This window comes from Cnephaeus nilssonii (genome assembly GCF_951640355.1).
Source record: "Cnephaeus nilssonii genome assembly, chromosome: 14".
NCBI lineage: Eukaryota > Metazoa > Chordata > Mammalia > Chiroptera > Vespertilionidae > Cnephaeus > Cnephaeus nilssonii.
The window spans coordinates 4,010,138-4,025,272 of NC_137085.1; the positions used below are offsets into that span (position 1 = coordinate 4,010,138).

General features: G+C 45.1%; 1 protein-coding gene across 3 annotated transcripts in view; it reads right to left on the bottom strand.

Annotated features, from left to right (window-relative positions):
* Nucleotides 1-12,361, bottom strand: part of FUBP3 (far upstream element binding protein 3) — a 54,394-nt gene extending 42,033 nt beyond the window's left edge. For 2 of the 3 annotated variants that reach the window (XM_079789843.1, XM_079789844.1), the window contains exon 1: nucleotides 12,169-12,361. In XM_079789843.1, the coding sequence (XP_079645969.1) occupies nucleotides 12,169-12,252 (84 nt within the window). In that variant the 5' untranslated portion in view covers nucleotides 12,253-12,361. The remainder of the gene's footprint in view (nucleotides 1-12,168) is intronic. The other variant, XM_079789842.1, reaches the window with a different exon arrangement.
* Between the last annotated feature and the right edge of the window lie 2,774 nt (nucleotides 12,362-15,135).

Sequence of the window (15,135 nt, forward strand, 5' to 3'; positions counted from 1 at the left end):
AATTCTGAACGTGTCCCAATGTGCCCAGAAGTCTGAGACCTTCCAGGACCAACGTAAAGATAAATTACCTTAAACAAACAATTAAAGACAATCACGAAAACCCCAGGCAAGACTTAAATGTCCTGGGGTCAGGGCTTGTGCCTTCCATTTACTGGTTCTGTGATGTTGGGCAAGTCTGTTCCTTCTCTGCTTAAGATCCTCTGGATATAATACCATCTGCTTCATAGTTTTTGAAAAGATAACAACATACTCTGAACACAAAAGAGCTTTGTACACTGAAAAGCACTTCACAAATACCAGGGCTGTAAAACAAGGCAAATCACCCAACAAATGGTGATTGCCTACTATGTGCTAGGCTGTTCCAGGCACCAAGGCTCCTGTGGCGAACAAGAATAACCAAGCCCCTGTTCCCTGGAGTCAGCAGTCGGTGGGGAGTCACGGGTACACAATAAACTGAGCATTTCAGGTGGCAACAGCATGATGCCAGTAAAATACAATGACATTTAGAGAGTGCTTGGGAGAGCTACTTTATATAGTGCGATCAGGGCAGGACAGTGGGAGGTGACTTATAATCTGAGACCTAAATGATGAGCAGCAGCTGGCTACACAAAAATCTGAGGAAGAGCTGTCCAGGCAGAAGAAACAGCTTGTACGAAGGCCCTGAGGCAGGAGCAAGTTTGGTAGGTATGAGCCTAAGAGAGAGAAGTTAATGTCATTAGAGTAGAAGGAATTAGATGTGTACTAAGAAGTGGGCAGGAGCCAGCTCACATAGGGCTTTACTGATCACGGTAAGGGGCTTGGATTTTATAGGAAGGGTGATCAGAAGCAACTACAAGGCTTTCTAAGGGAAGTAATGTCTAATTTGTTTTTAAAAGATGCTCTTAGACAAGACAAATATATTCTAAGTGGTCAAGAATAGGAACACCATTAGGTGTTCTAATAGGAGGTATTCTAAGCCAAGGGTAAGCAAACTATGGTTGGTGAACCACCTACTTTTGCAAGGAAAGCTTTATTAGAACAGAGCCACACCCATTTGTTATTGGTAAGGAGTTGCAGAGACCATATAGTGTGCAAAGCCATAGACCTTTAAAGAAAAAGTTTGACAATCTCAAATACTAAAGATAGACAGCTGATAGAAACCCCACCTCCTATATCCAAGTAAGTCTCTAAGGGCAAATGGCCATTTGCTCTTAAACAAAAGGCCGTATATAACCTGCCTAACAGCATTCTATCATCTACTTGCAAGCTTGCTCCCCTTATTTGTTTTGGATAAGCTTGTAGGGGTTGGCTACTTATTTTAGATGCAAAAGTTACCTGTAAGGACTCAGCTGGTAAAGCAGGTGGGTTAAAAAGGTGAGAACACTGCAAGAGCTTGTGTCCACAGAGACCCTCTCGTCTGCCACATAAACTGGTTAATGTAAGGGTTTTCAAAATTGGCCTAGTTGCCCTAGCTGGTCTTGCTCAATGGGTAGAGCGTTGGCCTGCGGACTGAAGGGTCCCAGGTTTGATTCCGGAAAAGGGCACGTTTTGGGTTGCAGGCTCAATCCCCAGTAGGGGGTGTGCAGAAGGCAGCCAATCAGTGATTCTCTCTCATCATTGATGTTTCTATCTCTCCTTCTCCTTTCCTCTCTGAAATGAACTAAAATATATTAAAAAAAGAAAAGATTGGTCTAGTTGTTTTTTTAAAGGCAGACCAAAACATTCTCAGAAGACATGATCACCCCAAATCACAAAAGAAAGGGTATGACTATCAGTGGAGTCCCCCAACAGTGTGCATGTGACATCACTCTCAAAGACAGGGCCTCAAAACGTGTACTCTGCACATTAGGCACTCTCCCTGCTCCTTTCTGATACCTCATCTTCCAAATCTTCTTCCTTCCCGCCAACCTAGCTAAATGTTATTCCCGAGTCCTCAGCCTTCCTTATTTTCCTCCCAAAGCCAATATGGTAAACATGTTACAATAGTTTTCTGTTCCTAATACTGATTATATCAATAAGTGTCCTTTCAAATTTGTGACTGAGACTTTCAAATGTTTTTTAATCCACTATTTTAATTTTTTAAAATTTAGAGAGAGAGGGAGGAGGAGGGTCCGAGGGACAGCGAGACGGAGAGAGGGAGAGACAGACATTGATTTGTTGTTCCTCTTATTTGTGCATTCACTGGTTGATTCTTGCATGTGCCCTGACCAAGGATTGAACCTGCAACCTTGGCCTGTTGGTACAATGCTCTAACCTACTGAGCTATCTGGCCAGGGCCAGATTTGTTAAGTCATGTTTGCTTCAGGCATCTATGACTAGGGACATTTGTAATAATGGTTAAGAGGTGTAGCTCTGAAGTCAATAGGCTGCATTTAAACTTTGGCTAAACAAATGTTAGATACAAGTTTAACATTAAAATATACAATTGCATCACAATTTACATTGATATTTCATTGTATATTACAATATACCATAAAATTCAATGTGTTCGTTTCTTCATATAAATGTAACTTTATTCTAGGAAATGATATGAAATATCTACTAAAATAACCAGCTGAGATTTAATGAGTGCTCACTATGTGCTAGGTACTCTAGGAGCATTTTAAACATGCTATCTCATTTATTTCTTACAATGATTCTCTAGGAAGCTGGTGTTATTATTTCCATTTTTTAAAAATATTTTTTTTTTATTGATTGCAGAGAGGAAGAGAGAGATAGAAACATCAATGATGAGAGGGAATCATTGATTGGCTGCCTCCTGCACGTTGGACTGAGCCCACAACCCAGGCATGTGCCCCTGACCGGAATCGAACCTGGGACCCTTCGGTCCGCAGGCGGACACTCTATCTACTGAGCCAAACTGTCTAGGGCATTATTTCCATTTTTAAGATAAGAAAAAGTGAGGCTCAGAGAAGCTGAGTGACCTGTCAAAAGTCACACATCTTGTAAGTAACAGAAATGGTATTTAAACCCAGGCATGCCTGACTCAAGTCTATAACCACAGCACTAAGCTACCTCTCTTTCCTCCACCTAATACTTTCTTAAACATATTTCACTTCTCAAGGACTTAAACCTAGAGCAGTGGTCGGCAAACTCATTAGTCAACAGAGACAAATATCAACAGTACAACGATTGAAATTTCTTTTGAGAGCCAAATTTTTTAAACTTAAACTTCTTCTAACGCCACTTCTTCAACATAGACTCGCCCAGGCTGTGGTATTTTGTGGAAGAGCCACACTCAAGGGGCCAAAGAGCCGCATGTGGCTCGTGAGCCGCAGTTTGCCGACCACGGACCTAGTGGTTCACAGTACACAGACCTCAAGCAATTCCTCATATCGCAACGGATCATTCTGAACAGCAGCTGCTAAGGAAAGTGGGGTACATTCTCAGTTAATGGCATAGGCCAGAAAATAAGAGTCACCGAAGCCAGAATATTCCAACAAAACCAAGGCCACTCCAGTCCTTATCTGAAAGCATGACCTTGAGGGGACTCTGCTACCGATTTTCTACCACTTCAATTACGTTTCCTGCTTTGGAGGGTAGGTGGGGAAGAGAATGGGTTATCTCACTACCTGTGCTATTGTAAGCACAGTAAAAGATGAAATATAAATGATAGACTAAATTTAGCCTCCACTGCCAGTAGTCGGCGGAAGTATGAAGGAAGGGAGCACTGGACCAGGAGTCAGTCAAGAGTTTGGTTTTCCAGGCAGATCTTCCAGTGTATGACCTTGGGCAAGACCCTCAATGGCCTTGCTCCTTGGTGTACACACCTGTGAAATGCAGGGACGAACTAAACCAGTGTTCTCCACAGAGGAGTACACAGGTGATTATGAAAGGTGCATGGATGAATATATATATTTTTTACAGTTACCTTCAATACATGGCAAAGTTTTTCATTTATGACAGTGATTTCGTTTCCTTTTGAAAAATATTTCAAACAAATCCAAATTTTAAGATGATTTTAAATTAACAGAATATTGAGGGTTCACTGCTATGGCAAAAATCACAAAGGTAGGACACAGATTACTGAAGTGCATAAGCATGGCAATTTATTATTCCCAGTGCACACCTTTAGAACTAAATTTCTCTGTTGACAGGTTTTGTAATCAAAGTAGTTCATCCTATAAATCCAAATAGGAAGCTGTGACTATGTCCACAACTTTACACTGATTAGAACTTTATACTAAATGGAAATGGACAAAGCCATCGAGCACCACCAAGTCATTCACGTACGATGTCCATGCTATCAATATAGCTACTGATGCTTTTCACGGATCCAGCAAGTAGAGGTGGAAGCTCACACCACCCAGGGAGCAGGAACCCGACTTACCCCCTGGAACCTCTGCTCTACAGTTCCCCAGAGTGGCCTGCTCGGGCCCTGGAGAATGCACGGGCTGGACTGAGAGTCTCCGCTGCCCACGGCAGGAACACGATGTGGCCAGAGCGGCCGAGGCGGGGCTAAGAGAAGTTCCAGAGGGCAGGGGCTGGAGTCAGGGCACGGGGCAAGTCCTAGTTCTGCATCCCACTACCTGGTGGGTCACAGTGAAGACAGCACTGTATCAAATGTACAGCACAACGATGAAAAGCCTGCTGCCGCCCTCATTTAATCTTCACAGTGACCTTATAAAGTAGCTACTATTCTCACTACCGTGGGGTTTGGAGCCTGCCTGGAACTGTATCCATGGGGATGACAGGGTAACAATGTAGAACAATGCCAGGCACATGGTAAGGAACAAGAACCGTTTGCTATTTTAACCTTTAATTGAAGAATAATGCTCCAGAAAAGTACACGGATACGTTTACAGCTCACTGAGTTTTCACTAACGAAAATGCCTGCGCAACTAGCATCCAGGTCAAAAACAGAACACCACCAGGACCCCAGAGGCCTGCCTCAGGCCCCCTTCAGTCACTACACAACCCCCCCTCCCCCAACTTCTAATATTAGCCTCTAGTAACCTCCTAACTTGTAATATTAGCTATTTTTAAAAATTATTACCAACATCAATGATCTCCATTTTACACATGAGGAAACTTTGGCTTCAAGGAGATGGATAACTTGTCCAGTGACTAAGCTAGTAAGTGGCATAACCAGAACATGAGCTCATGTAGTCTGAAGTCAAGCTCTTAAGAACCACTTCACTACACTACCACCTGGGAATTCTGTGACTATCAAATGAGAGAACATCTATGGAAGTTGTGCCTGGCACCGAGCATAACACAAGCTCAACAAATGGTAGCATAAGTGTTGGCAGAGATGGGGCCCCGGCTGGTCCTGCCCTATTTACTGGCATTGCCAAAACAAGGAATTCTATGTACCAATCAAGTAAGATAGCAGCTCTTCTTAGTACCTTCTCCTGACAACTTCGTGCCGCCCACATTGGGGAGAATTAAATACTCCCTTATCTGTGATTGCAAAGCACTTGATAACCCAGCTCTAAATAGCAGAATCTCACCGAGACAGTTATTGGTTCCACTGTCTCCTCACAAGGAGCTCTTTGAAGAGTGGATCTTCTCAATCGCCTCGGAAACCCTGGGACAAAGGTTCCTTAACTGGGAGCTCCAGGGCTCAGCTTGAGAAACTCTTGAATTTCTATACAAAACCAATAAATATTCTGAGGAGTTCAAAAGTTTTCAAGAGTCTTTAAAAGGTCCATGTTCTGCCCAGCCGGTGTGGCTCAGTGGTTGCAACCCATGAACCAAGAGGCTGCTGGTTCGATACCCAGTCAGGGCACATGCCTGGGTTTTGGCCTGGATCCCCAGTGAGGGGAGTGCAGGAGGCAGCTGATCAACGTTTCTACCTCTCTCACCAATGTTTCTACCTCTCTCACCCTCTCCTAAAAAAAAAAAAAAAAAAAATCAATAAAAATATATCTTAAAAAAAATAAAAGGCCCATGTTACCAAAGTTAAATGCATAGCAAAATGCTTGGTACATGGAAGGTTCTCATTAAACATTTGCTAAATTTGCCCTAGCTGGTTTGGCTCAGTGGATAGAGCCTTGGCCTGCGGACCAAAGGGTCCCAGGTTTGATTCCAGTCAAGGGCATATTATACCTTGGCTGCAGGCTCCTCCTCAGCCCAGGCCCTGGTCAGGGCTCACACAGGAGACAACCAATCGATGTGTTTCTCTCACATCGATATTTCTGTCTTTCCCTCTCTCTTCCACTCTCCCTAAAAATCTATGGAAAAATATCCTTGGGTGAGGATTAACAAAAAACAAACAAAGCATTTGCTAAATTTAAAGTGCACACGGAGAAACCCATCTGTAGGCACAATGCTAAGATGACCACCTGAGGCTGTAAGCTGAAATACTGTTCCAGCTGGGATCCCCCACCAAAGGCCCTAAAGATGACATGTCCATTAGTTTTCTCCCCTCCATGCCCTCTAATTCACCAGCATCCTTCCAATGCTTTGTTCAAAGACTGCTGATGTCTCAGCGAGATGAAAACTATGCAACTACCTCTGCAAAGGAACCAAATCCTTCTTAGAACGCACAAGACATGGGTGCAAGAACAATGTATATATTATTTGTGTGCCTCTGAGAAAACTGCTTTGTTTCCCTTTGGCTTATTTTCAAATATAAAGTGAGAAATATAACCCTTGTCATGAATATTGCACCTGGTTGTTGTGAGAATTTAATCCAGTTAAGATAAAACCAGCTGCAAAGTTGTCTTATTTATCTTTGCACTGTCCCAGCATCCAGCAAGAAGCCTTGGACTCAGCAGATACTCAAATAATGGCAGGTAGGTAATCTGAATCACATCACTACTTCCATTAACACCACTCAGTCTTGCAAGTGATTTGTTTTCATCTGGTATTAGGAGAAAAGTGCCTCCAATAGAAACATCGGCTATTCTTTCCCAAGTGTCTTTATAACGAAACTCAAAATGCAAAACATTTTCAAGAGAGACAGTTCTTAAGAGTAAAAGGATTGCACAGAAAAGCTAGGGAGAGGAAAGTTTGAACAGACACCCAATACAGTAAGTCCTCCCTTAACGTCATCAAAAGGTTCTTGGAACTGCAGGGAAACAACATATAAAGAAACTAATTTTACTACGCTAATCGACATAAGTAAGGGTAAAATTCCTATGGCATCTCATCAACATAACAAAACAATATTGAACGAAAAGACGTTATTTGAGGACCTACTGTATAATCTATATATATAAAAGCCTAAGTGACTGTTGCAACCGAAACAACTGGATAACCAAAAAGGCTTCGTGGGGCAACCAGGCCTCCCCTGAGGGGTCCTGGATTGGAGGGTGCAGGCTGGGCTGAGGGGACCCTCCCCGTCCCGTGCACCGGGACTCTAGTGTAGGACAAAGCAAAAGAGTGAAAATAATATGACCAATTTTCTTTTTCAAATCCAGCTCATGGCCTTGAAGGGACCACTGAGATTATTTAGCTCAACATTTCCTAAGTTTGATCCACAGGATGGAATTTGGTTTTATGAAAAGAGGGTATGAAGTGATTTAACTTCAGGACATTTAGGCCTTAATGCACGTAAGCATATTAAAGGCTCCAAGAAGTCTTGTAGTAAAGAAGACAATTCACCTTATTTAGCCCTGTATTCCCCATGGAAGACATAGTAACAGCCTGTAGATCAAATGTTGGGAAAGACTAACCTAGTCCAAGGTCACACAGCTGCCCGCAGGAGCCTTAGATTGCCCAACTCTCCTCCCAGTTTTTTCTATTATAAATTTCAAATAAAACCTAGAAATGATGGGCTCACAATTGAAAAAGGATAAGAAAAAAAGGCTGTGGACTAGGCATCCCAATGGGCAGCGTAAAACATGAGCAAAGTGGTGGGAAGGAAGGCAACGAGAGAGTCAACACCTGTGCCAAGGGGCAGAGGCCACCCAGCTCCTGCTGAATACAGCCACTGCAAAAGGCGGGAGCAGTGCGGAAGCTAGAAATCTCCGTGTTTATGTGAAATCATTCTGGTTTCTAAGTGCTGGCACTGTGTGAGTCAAACAAAGCAGGCCTGCAGGCCCACTGTGAGCCTTCCCCAGCCCGTGGGCCATGGGTTTAAGAACTCTGGTCTAGGTAAATTTGTATCTACAAATAATTGGGACTTCAAAGAACCATCCCTTCCCCTCTGAAATCAATAAAAAAAAAAATCTTAAAAAAATTTTTAAAGAAAGATAAAGTCTCAGATGACAATGAGACAAGCCTTAGAGGCACACATACCATTCACTTAGAGTCTGCCTTTCAATACCAAACATGAGGTTCAGTGCTTGCATTAGTGTGGTGACTCAAATGGACTCAATCCAACTGCCAATTCTTTAACAAGGACTCGCTCTTTGCAGGGCACTCTGCTGGGTCCTATCAAAGATACAGAAGCAGCCCATGGATTTCCTGTAGGCAGTGGTTTTCTTCTAGTGCCTGAGAAAGCTAAAACGAACGTACATGCAGGAGTAAGTCCCTAGTGAAATGACTTGAGAGACTGATAACTGAACATGTAAGAGATGATCTCAGTGGAGTACAACTTAAACTGACTGAACATTCAGCACACGACTTTACGAGTCAGAAACATCATATATTAAGTGAAGGCAGTATCTCTCAGGGAGTACCCAACAGCCAATGAGCAGAGGCTTTTTCTTGTAATGGTGGATGCACATTCCCTTGAAGATCTGGTGCTTGTGTACAGCACTCACGCCAAATCACCTACTGCCCAGGCTCAACGTGTGAAACAGCAGCCTGGGAGGCAGTCTCTGGAGGCCCCTCACTAATCAATATATATATATGTTTAAAGTGCTGGTAAAGGATAGGTTCTAATGTTACTCTCTATTGATTCTACAATGGCTTGATCAAAATCATTTGGGTGCAGAATCAACAGAATGCTCAATCAACTCCCTGAGGCACCAATTACACTGTATTCATGTGGATAGAATACTCTGGAGTTACGCAATGCAGAGGCACTGACTGGGTCTAGATCAAAATAGAACCTCCAAGTCCTAAAAAACATTAGCAGTTTGGCCAGATCCTTTCTTCTATTTACCAGTAGTTGATGACCTCAGAGTAGTTGGTAGAGCTGATGGAAGGCTGCTGGGAGTCTGTAATACACTGTGGATTTCGCACTGTCTTGTTAACATGCAAATGTGCGGACACTTGATGACAGATGCTACTAAACCAGCAGTGGGCTTTCTGGAAAGATTTTATATGCTTAGAAAACAAGATAAAACAGATTTTTATCTACTCATCCATAATCTCCACGAGTCCCCTTATAACCTAGACCAGTGGTCGGCAAACTGCGGCTTGCGAGCTTTCAAGCCGCGGTTTGCTGCTCTGTTGACTAATGAGTTTGCCGACCACTGGGATAGGGGCTTAATCACAAGGAACAACAACAGCCTGTAATTATTGGAATCAAGAGTCTAGGTCAGTGGTCGGCAAACTCATTAGTCAACAGAGCGGCAAACCTCGGCTCACGAGCCGCAGTTTGCCGACCACTGAGACAGACAGGGTAGAGGTGCAGCGTAGCTATAGAACAGGATAATCTATTTTGGCTTTGAGTCCACATCCCACCCTTATTAGGATCCTGCCCTCTCTAAACAAGTTGAAAAAATAGTACTTTATTTTTGCTAACCTGCCAATGATAGGAGAACTGAATATGATGGGGTTTTTTTAATACCCAGCAGTTTTCAATATTCATCTTTGGGACTCAATCAGATCACATTTCCACACTTGTGTACTTCCCTACAGAATGGCTGGATTATCCATTTGTGCCAAACATTGAGGTATAACTGAAACTGACTGAGCATTCAGCACACTAGACTTTATGAGTCAGAAACATCATATATTAAGTAAAGGCACGAGGAAGCTTCTAGATGCTAGCAGGGAAGTTGAGTAGATTGGGTACTGAACCCTAAATACCCAGATTTAACAGAAACTGCAGGTTCAAATCCCAGCAGGATCAACGAAAATGCTATTATGATCTTCTAGATCCGTGGTCGGCAAACTGCGGCTCTTTGGCCCCTTGAGTGTGGCTCTTCCACAAAATACCACGGCCTGGGCGAGTCTATTTTGAAGAAGTGGCGTTAGAAAAAGTTTAAGTTTAAAAAATTTGGCTCTCAAAAGAAATTTCAATCGTTGTACTGTTGATATTTGGCTCTGTTGACTAATGAGTTTGCCAACCACTGGTCTAGATAAACTGAGCACCATAGAGCTTCCTGCTCTCTGACAAACTGATGAGGGCCTTATAGACTGTTGCTGGTGTTTATGAGGGCACATAAGAGAGGAAAAGCTTTGCAATCATTTAAATAAATACTGTTTTTACTTCCAGTTACTGCTGGGGAAAAATCACATCTCTGCAACACGCTGTGTATACAACGGAGAAGTAGAACCACCATCACCCAGATGACCAAATAATATGAGATCCTTTCAGGTAAGTTTTACTATAAGCATACAATATCTTAGACTTCCAACATGCCATTCTCGCCCAATGTAAATCTATAAATAAATCTAAAATTACTCACAAACCTGTTTTTTTTTTTCCTTTAGTTTTTAAAGGCCATCAAATCCTTGGAGATAGTATCGACCTCCAGCAGTTAATATTCAGATGTAATACACTTACAGCAGTGTCTTCATTGGGCTTAATACTGCTCCAGTCAATGGTGCATTTCAGAGCTGGGAACATTTCCAATGAAGTTCCTCTGCTAGTAGTACAACTACTGCTCCAACAATACATTAGGTCAGCATTTAACAGAGGGTCTCCCTCCCTCCTGAGGAGGTTGTCCAAGAATAGGAGTTCAACCACTGGCTCAAGAGAAGCTGCAAGTCTTCTCAATGATCCAACATTCATTTTACGTTCAACTACATAGGCCAATTCTGCAAACTGAGGATCTGAGCTCTTTAGGGCAGTGACTATAATTCTTCCTGGATACAGGAGGCCCACAAGGTGACTGTCACACATCAGCACAGAGCGAAAGCCATTACATATTAGCAGCCAGTGAGAAACAAGGTGCAGGACCTTGTGCTGGAGAGGAGAGCATGTAACACGCTGGCACGCAGAGTGGTGGAAGGGGAACGGGATGGCATGTTCATCCATGACAGCCACTGGTTGGCTCTGAAGTCTAAGTAAGATGGATTCTCACTACCGTACTGGTTGGTGCCTAGGCAGTAAGTGACAGGTCATCGGATAAAATTTTAGGTGGAACCATAGGTTTGGAAAGTTCTGGGATCCAACATAATGTCTACAGGAGCATCAGTATTAAAATGGAAAGTCAGTATCTGGGACACAGGGAGGGTTCCCTCCCCTGGAATACTGGAAAGAGATGTAAAGACCACATCTTCAAGCGACCGAGTGGATCTTCTAACACAATGAGTCCTGTGGCTTTCTGTTAGGAATCAAGCAGTAATTAGTTACAGCCCAACTTTTAAAATGTCACTTAGTATGCCTACAATTAAAGAGGAAGAGACGATGAACACAGCAGAAGTTGAAGTGTCAGAGCTAACTTGTAAGCTTTACCCGCAATACAAGGATGTGTTCTATTCAAAGTCCCCTGCCCCAAGCCCCATGTGGCAGGCCCGATATCCATTCTCCAGGGAAGCATGTAACCTCTTAAAATCAGTTTATTTAACTCTGACAAAATGCACTACACTGTCAGATGGTCAAGTTTCATTGCTGGAATGAGTCCCTATCACATTCTCCCGGAGAGAGGAGAAACGATGGCCCATAAGGAATTTCCACTTCTTACGGACCACCCACATCCACTTAACATTCTCCTTTCTTCCCTCTCCAAGAGGACCCTCAGAAATGAAAGACTCCTGAATCAGAGAAAGTCCCAAGACGATGTTCCCCAAGTCTTAAGAAGCTGCTGGGCCTGAGACAGCCGCCTTCTGTCTATACCCGGGTCCTCACCGTGAGCTCCCCAATCGCGAGCCTCAGAACCCCGCGCTGGCTGCCCTGAAGGTCCAGCTCCGGCCCCACGCGACGGGGCCAGGCGTCCGGGGCAGCCCCTTCCCCAGCGGCTGCCGGCACCTGGGAGACCCGCCCGGCAGGCTGGGCCTGGGCCTCGCGGAGGCGCCTCATGCCTGGGCTCCTCGGGCTGCAGGAGCCCCAAGGAACCGCCAACCCCGACTGAGGCGTCCGCCGGGCTGCCTCCCGCCCCCAGACGACCCCCTCCTCCCATCGGACTCGGGCCGGCCCCGCCTCGGGGCTCCCCTGCTCCCGCCAGCCGGCCGCGCCCGTACCTGCCGGACCCGGTGCAGGGCGTCCACGAAGCCCTCGGCCTTCATCCCCACCGGAGCGCTCTGCCCCTGCACCAGCTCCGCCATTACCGCCCCCGCCGCCGCTCGGCTCCCGGTCCGGCCTCCCCCTCCGCTTGGGGACCCGTAGCCGGAAAGGGAAAGTCGCCCCACTTCCGGCGGAAGGGAAGACGGGACACTCGACGCGAGAGAAGCCGCGTCGCGTCTGAGGGAACCGGTCAGGCCACGTGACCGCGGTCCGGCCGGAAGTGGGGGGCGGGGCCGCGGGGGGCGGGGCCGACGCGCGAGGCCGCCGCCGGGTCTGGAAGGACTAGTCGCGGCCCCGCCCCCCGGGCGTGATTTGGTCCCGGTTGCTCCGGGATGCTAACGGGCGCTTGAGGCTCGGATGGGGCCCGAGGCGTCCGGCTGTCGGCCGCTTGAAAACTGAGAGAGGATGACGTGGCTCTCCCCAGACAGCGCCCCGCCGTGCTGGCTCCCGAAGAGCCTGACCCTGGCAGCCCTCCCCGGCATGGCCATTGGTTTGGGACTATTGGGAGCTGAGCTTTTGGAAATGGCACCGTGAGGACCCAAAGGGAGGCTGGAGGACAAAGGGCCACACATGTCAGTGCCCCATGTTTGCAGGGAGTCCCAGGTCTGAGCTCCTGCGCCGTCGTCGGTTTGCTGGAGGATGGGCGAACAACACACCTGGGGTTGCCTAGCGACACAGCTGGGGTTGCCTAGCGACACAGCTGGGGGCGGGGACGCTCCCAGTGGAAAACCAGCAAGGCGGCCTCTTCCACGTTACTTACTCTGGGGCTCTGAGGAAGCTGGAACTACCGCCGCAGGACCACCTTTGCTTGCGTGCCTGTCGAGTCAAGACTGACGTTATTGCAAGAGGGCTTCTTGGAATGCTTAGCATTTTTCCCATGGCAGTGGCTGGGTATAGATATTTCAAGGCAAGGGAAGGAGTCCTACTGCAGGAACACGCTGAGCCTTTGAGGTGGATCTCAGAAATGAGCAAACAAAACCCCAGAAAAGAAACAAGGCTTAGGGGTTTCTAAATACATCTTGTTGGAGGCAAGTATGATACCCCCAAGAGTTGGATTTTAATGGAGAGTCATGTCAAGCATTTTATGCCTAACTTGAAGTTACGAAGGCAGATAGGCACTGAGAAAGGGAAATAAAGAAGTAAAATCCGCCTGGCCGGTGTGACTCAGTGGTTGAGCGTCCACCTGTGACCCAGGTCACGGTTGGATTCCCAGTCAGGGTATACACCCGGGTTGTGGGCTCCATCCCGAGTATGGGGCGTGCAGCCGATCAATGATTCTCTCTCATCATTGATGTTTCTATTTCTCTCCCCCTCTCCCTTCCTCTCTGAAATCAATAAAAATATATTTTTTAAAAAGAAGTAAAATCCATTGTGACTTCTCTTGATCCCTTGTGTCAGCATGCTAGGCCAATAACTGGCCAATAATCAAGAGCAGTTCTTCATTTGTTAGTGACTTCATTACCAGACTGTGAATTCCTTAGGAACAAAGTCTGAGTTTTATTTGTTCCTGTATCTCTAGAGTTTGGCACATAGTAGGTGTGTAGGAAACTTCTTTAGAACTGAGTAATGCCACATTACAATAGTTCCTAGATTATGGGGAAATAAAAGAATTTGGGAAAATTGCAACATGGAAGATGATCATTTTCAGACAAAATGTTTCAGCCCGTGTAGGAAAGCAGGTAGTGGGTTCGTTGCTGTTACGGTGCTCTCCTGGGGCAGGACCAACACCTGCCAGCACATCTGTATGTGGCCCAGCCTGGGTGGGTTGATGGTTTTAACTTCGCTCTGCTTGTCAAAGTCAAGGATACGTCATCAGCCTTCGGGAACAGGGGTGGTTTCACGGACCCAATTTTAGTGAGACTTGTGTTTTGAATATTTTAAAAAAATCTCGTATGTTTATTCATCCAAATTCCAGCTGGTTCTCTCCCTGAGTATAAATAGTGAAGTCAGGGTTATTGGCTCAAATATAAGGTACATTAAGGTTTGCTCCAAAGACCACAGAATGTCTGGGTAGGAAGACAAGGTTCTGTTTCTCCCTCTTTTACTGGTTGACCAACTTTGGGCAACTCACTTATTTCTTGGGGCACAGAAGAGGAAGATCACGCAAACCCCTTCAAGTCTGCTATTTTATGTTCTACTATCACCCTGTACTTCATCATCTTAATGTTTATCACCACCGCTTTTACGTCACCATGTAATTTGTTGTTTATTAGCTGTCTTTTCTATTATAATAAAACCTCTACTAAGACACACCGTGCTTGCCTTTATCATTGCTCTCCCTACCACCTAGCACAATGCCTGGCATTTTGTTGGCATTAATCCATTTCGTGTTCACTTTTGCCTAACGTGTGTAGTGAGGGTCAAATGAATCTCCTTTTCATGAGAATATCCTGTTGTTTCTGCACTAATTATAAATGGGATGAGCCTTTCTGTATGGAATTGCCTTTATACTTTTGTCAAAAAAAATCAGTCACTTATGTGCAGGTCTATTTCTGTTCTCTCCATTGACATATATGCCTATCTTTTCACCAACACCATGCTGTCTTGATTACTGTAGATTTATAGTAAATCTTAAAATTAGGTAGGATAAGTTCCCCAAATTTATTCTTTATCAAAATTGCTTGGCTATGCCGAAACCGGTTTGGCTCAGTGGATAGAGCGTCGGCCTGTGGACTGAAGGGTCCCAGGTTCGATTCCGGTCAAGGGCATGTACCTTGGTTGTGGGCACATCCCCAGTAGGGGGTGTGCAGGAGGCAGCTGATCGATGTTTCTCTCTCATCGATGTTTCTAACTTTCTATCCCTCTCCCTTCCTCTCTGTAAAAAATCAATAAAATATATTTTTAAAAATTGCTTGGCTATTTAAGCTCCCTTATCTTAGCAAAACATTAGCTTGTTGTTATTTACAAAAATCTTATTGAGATTT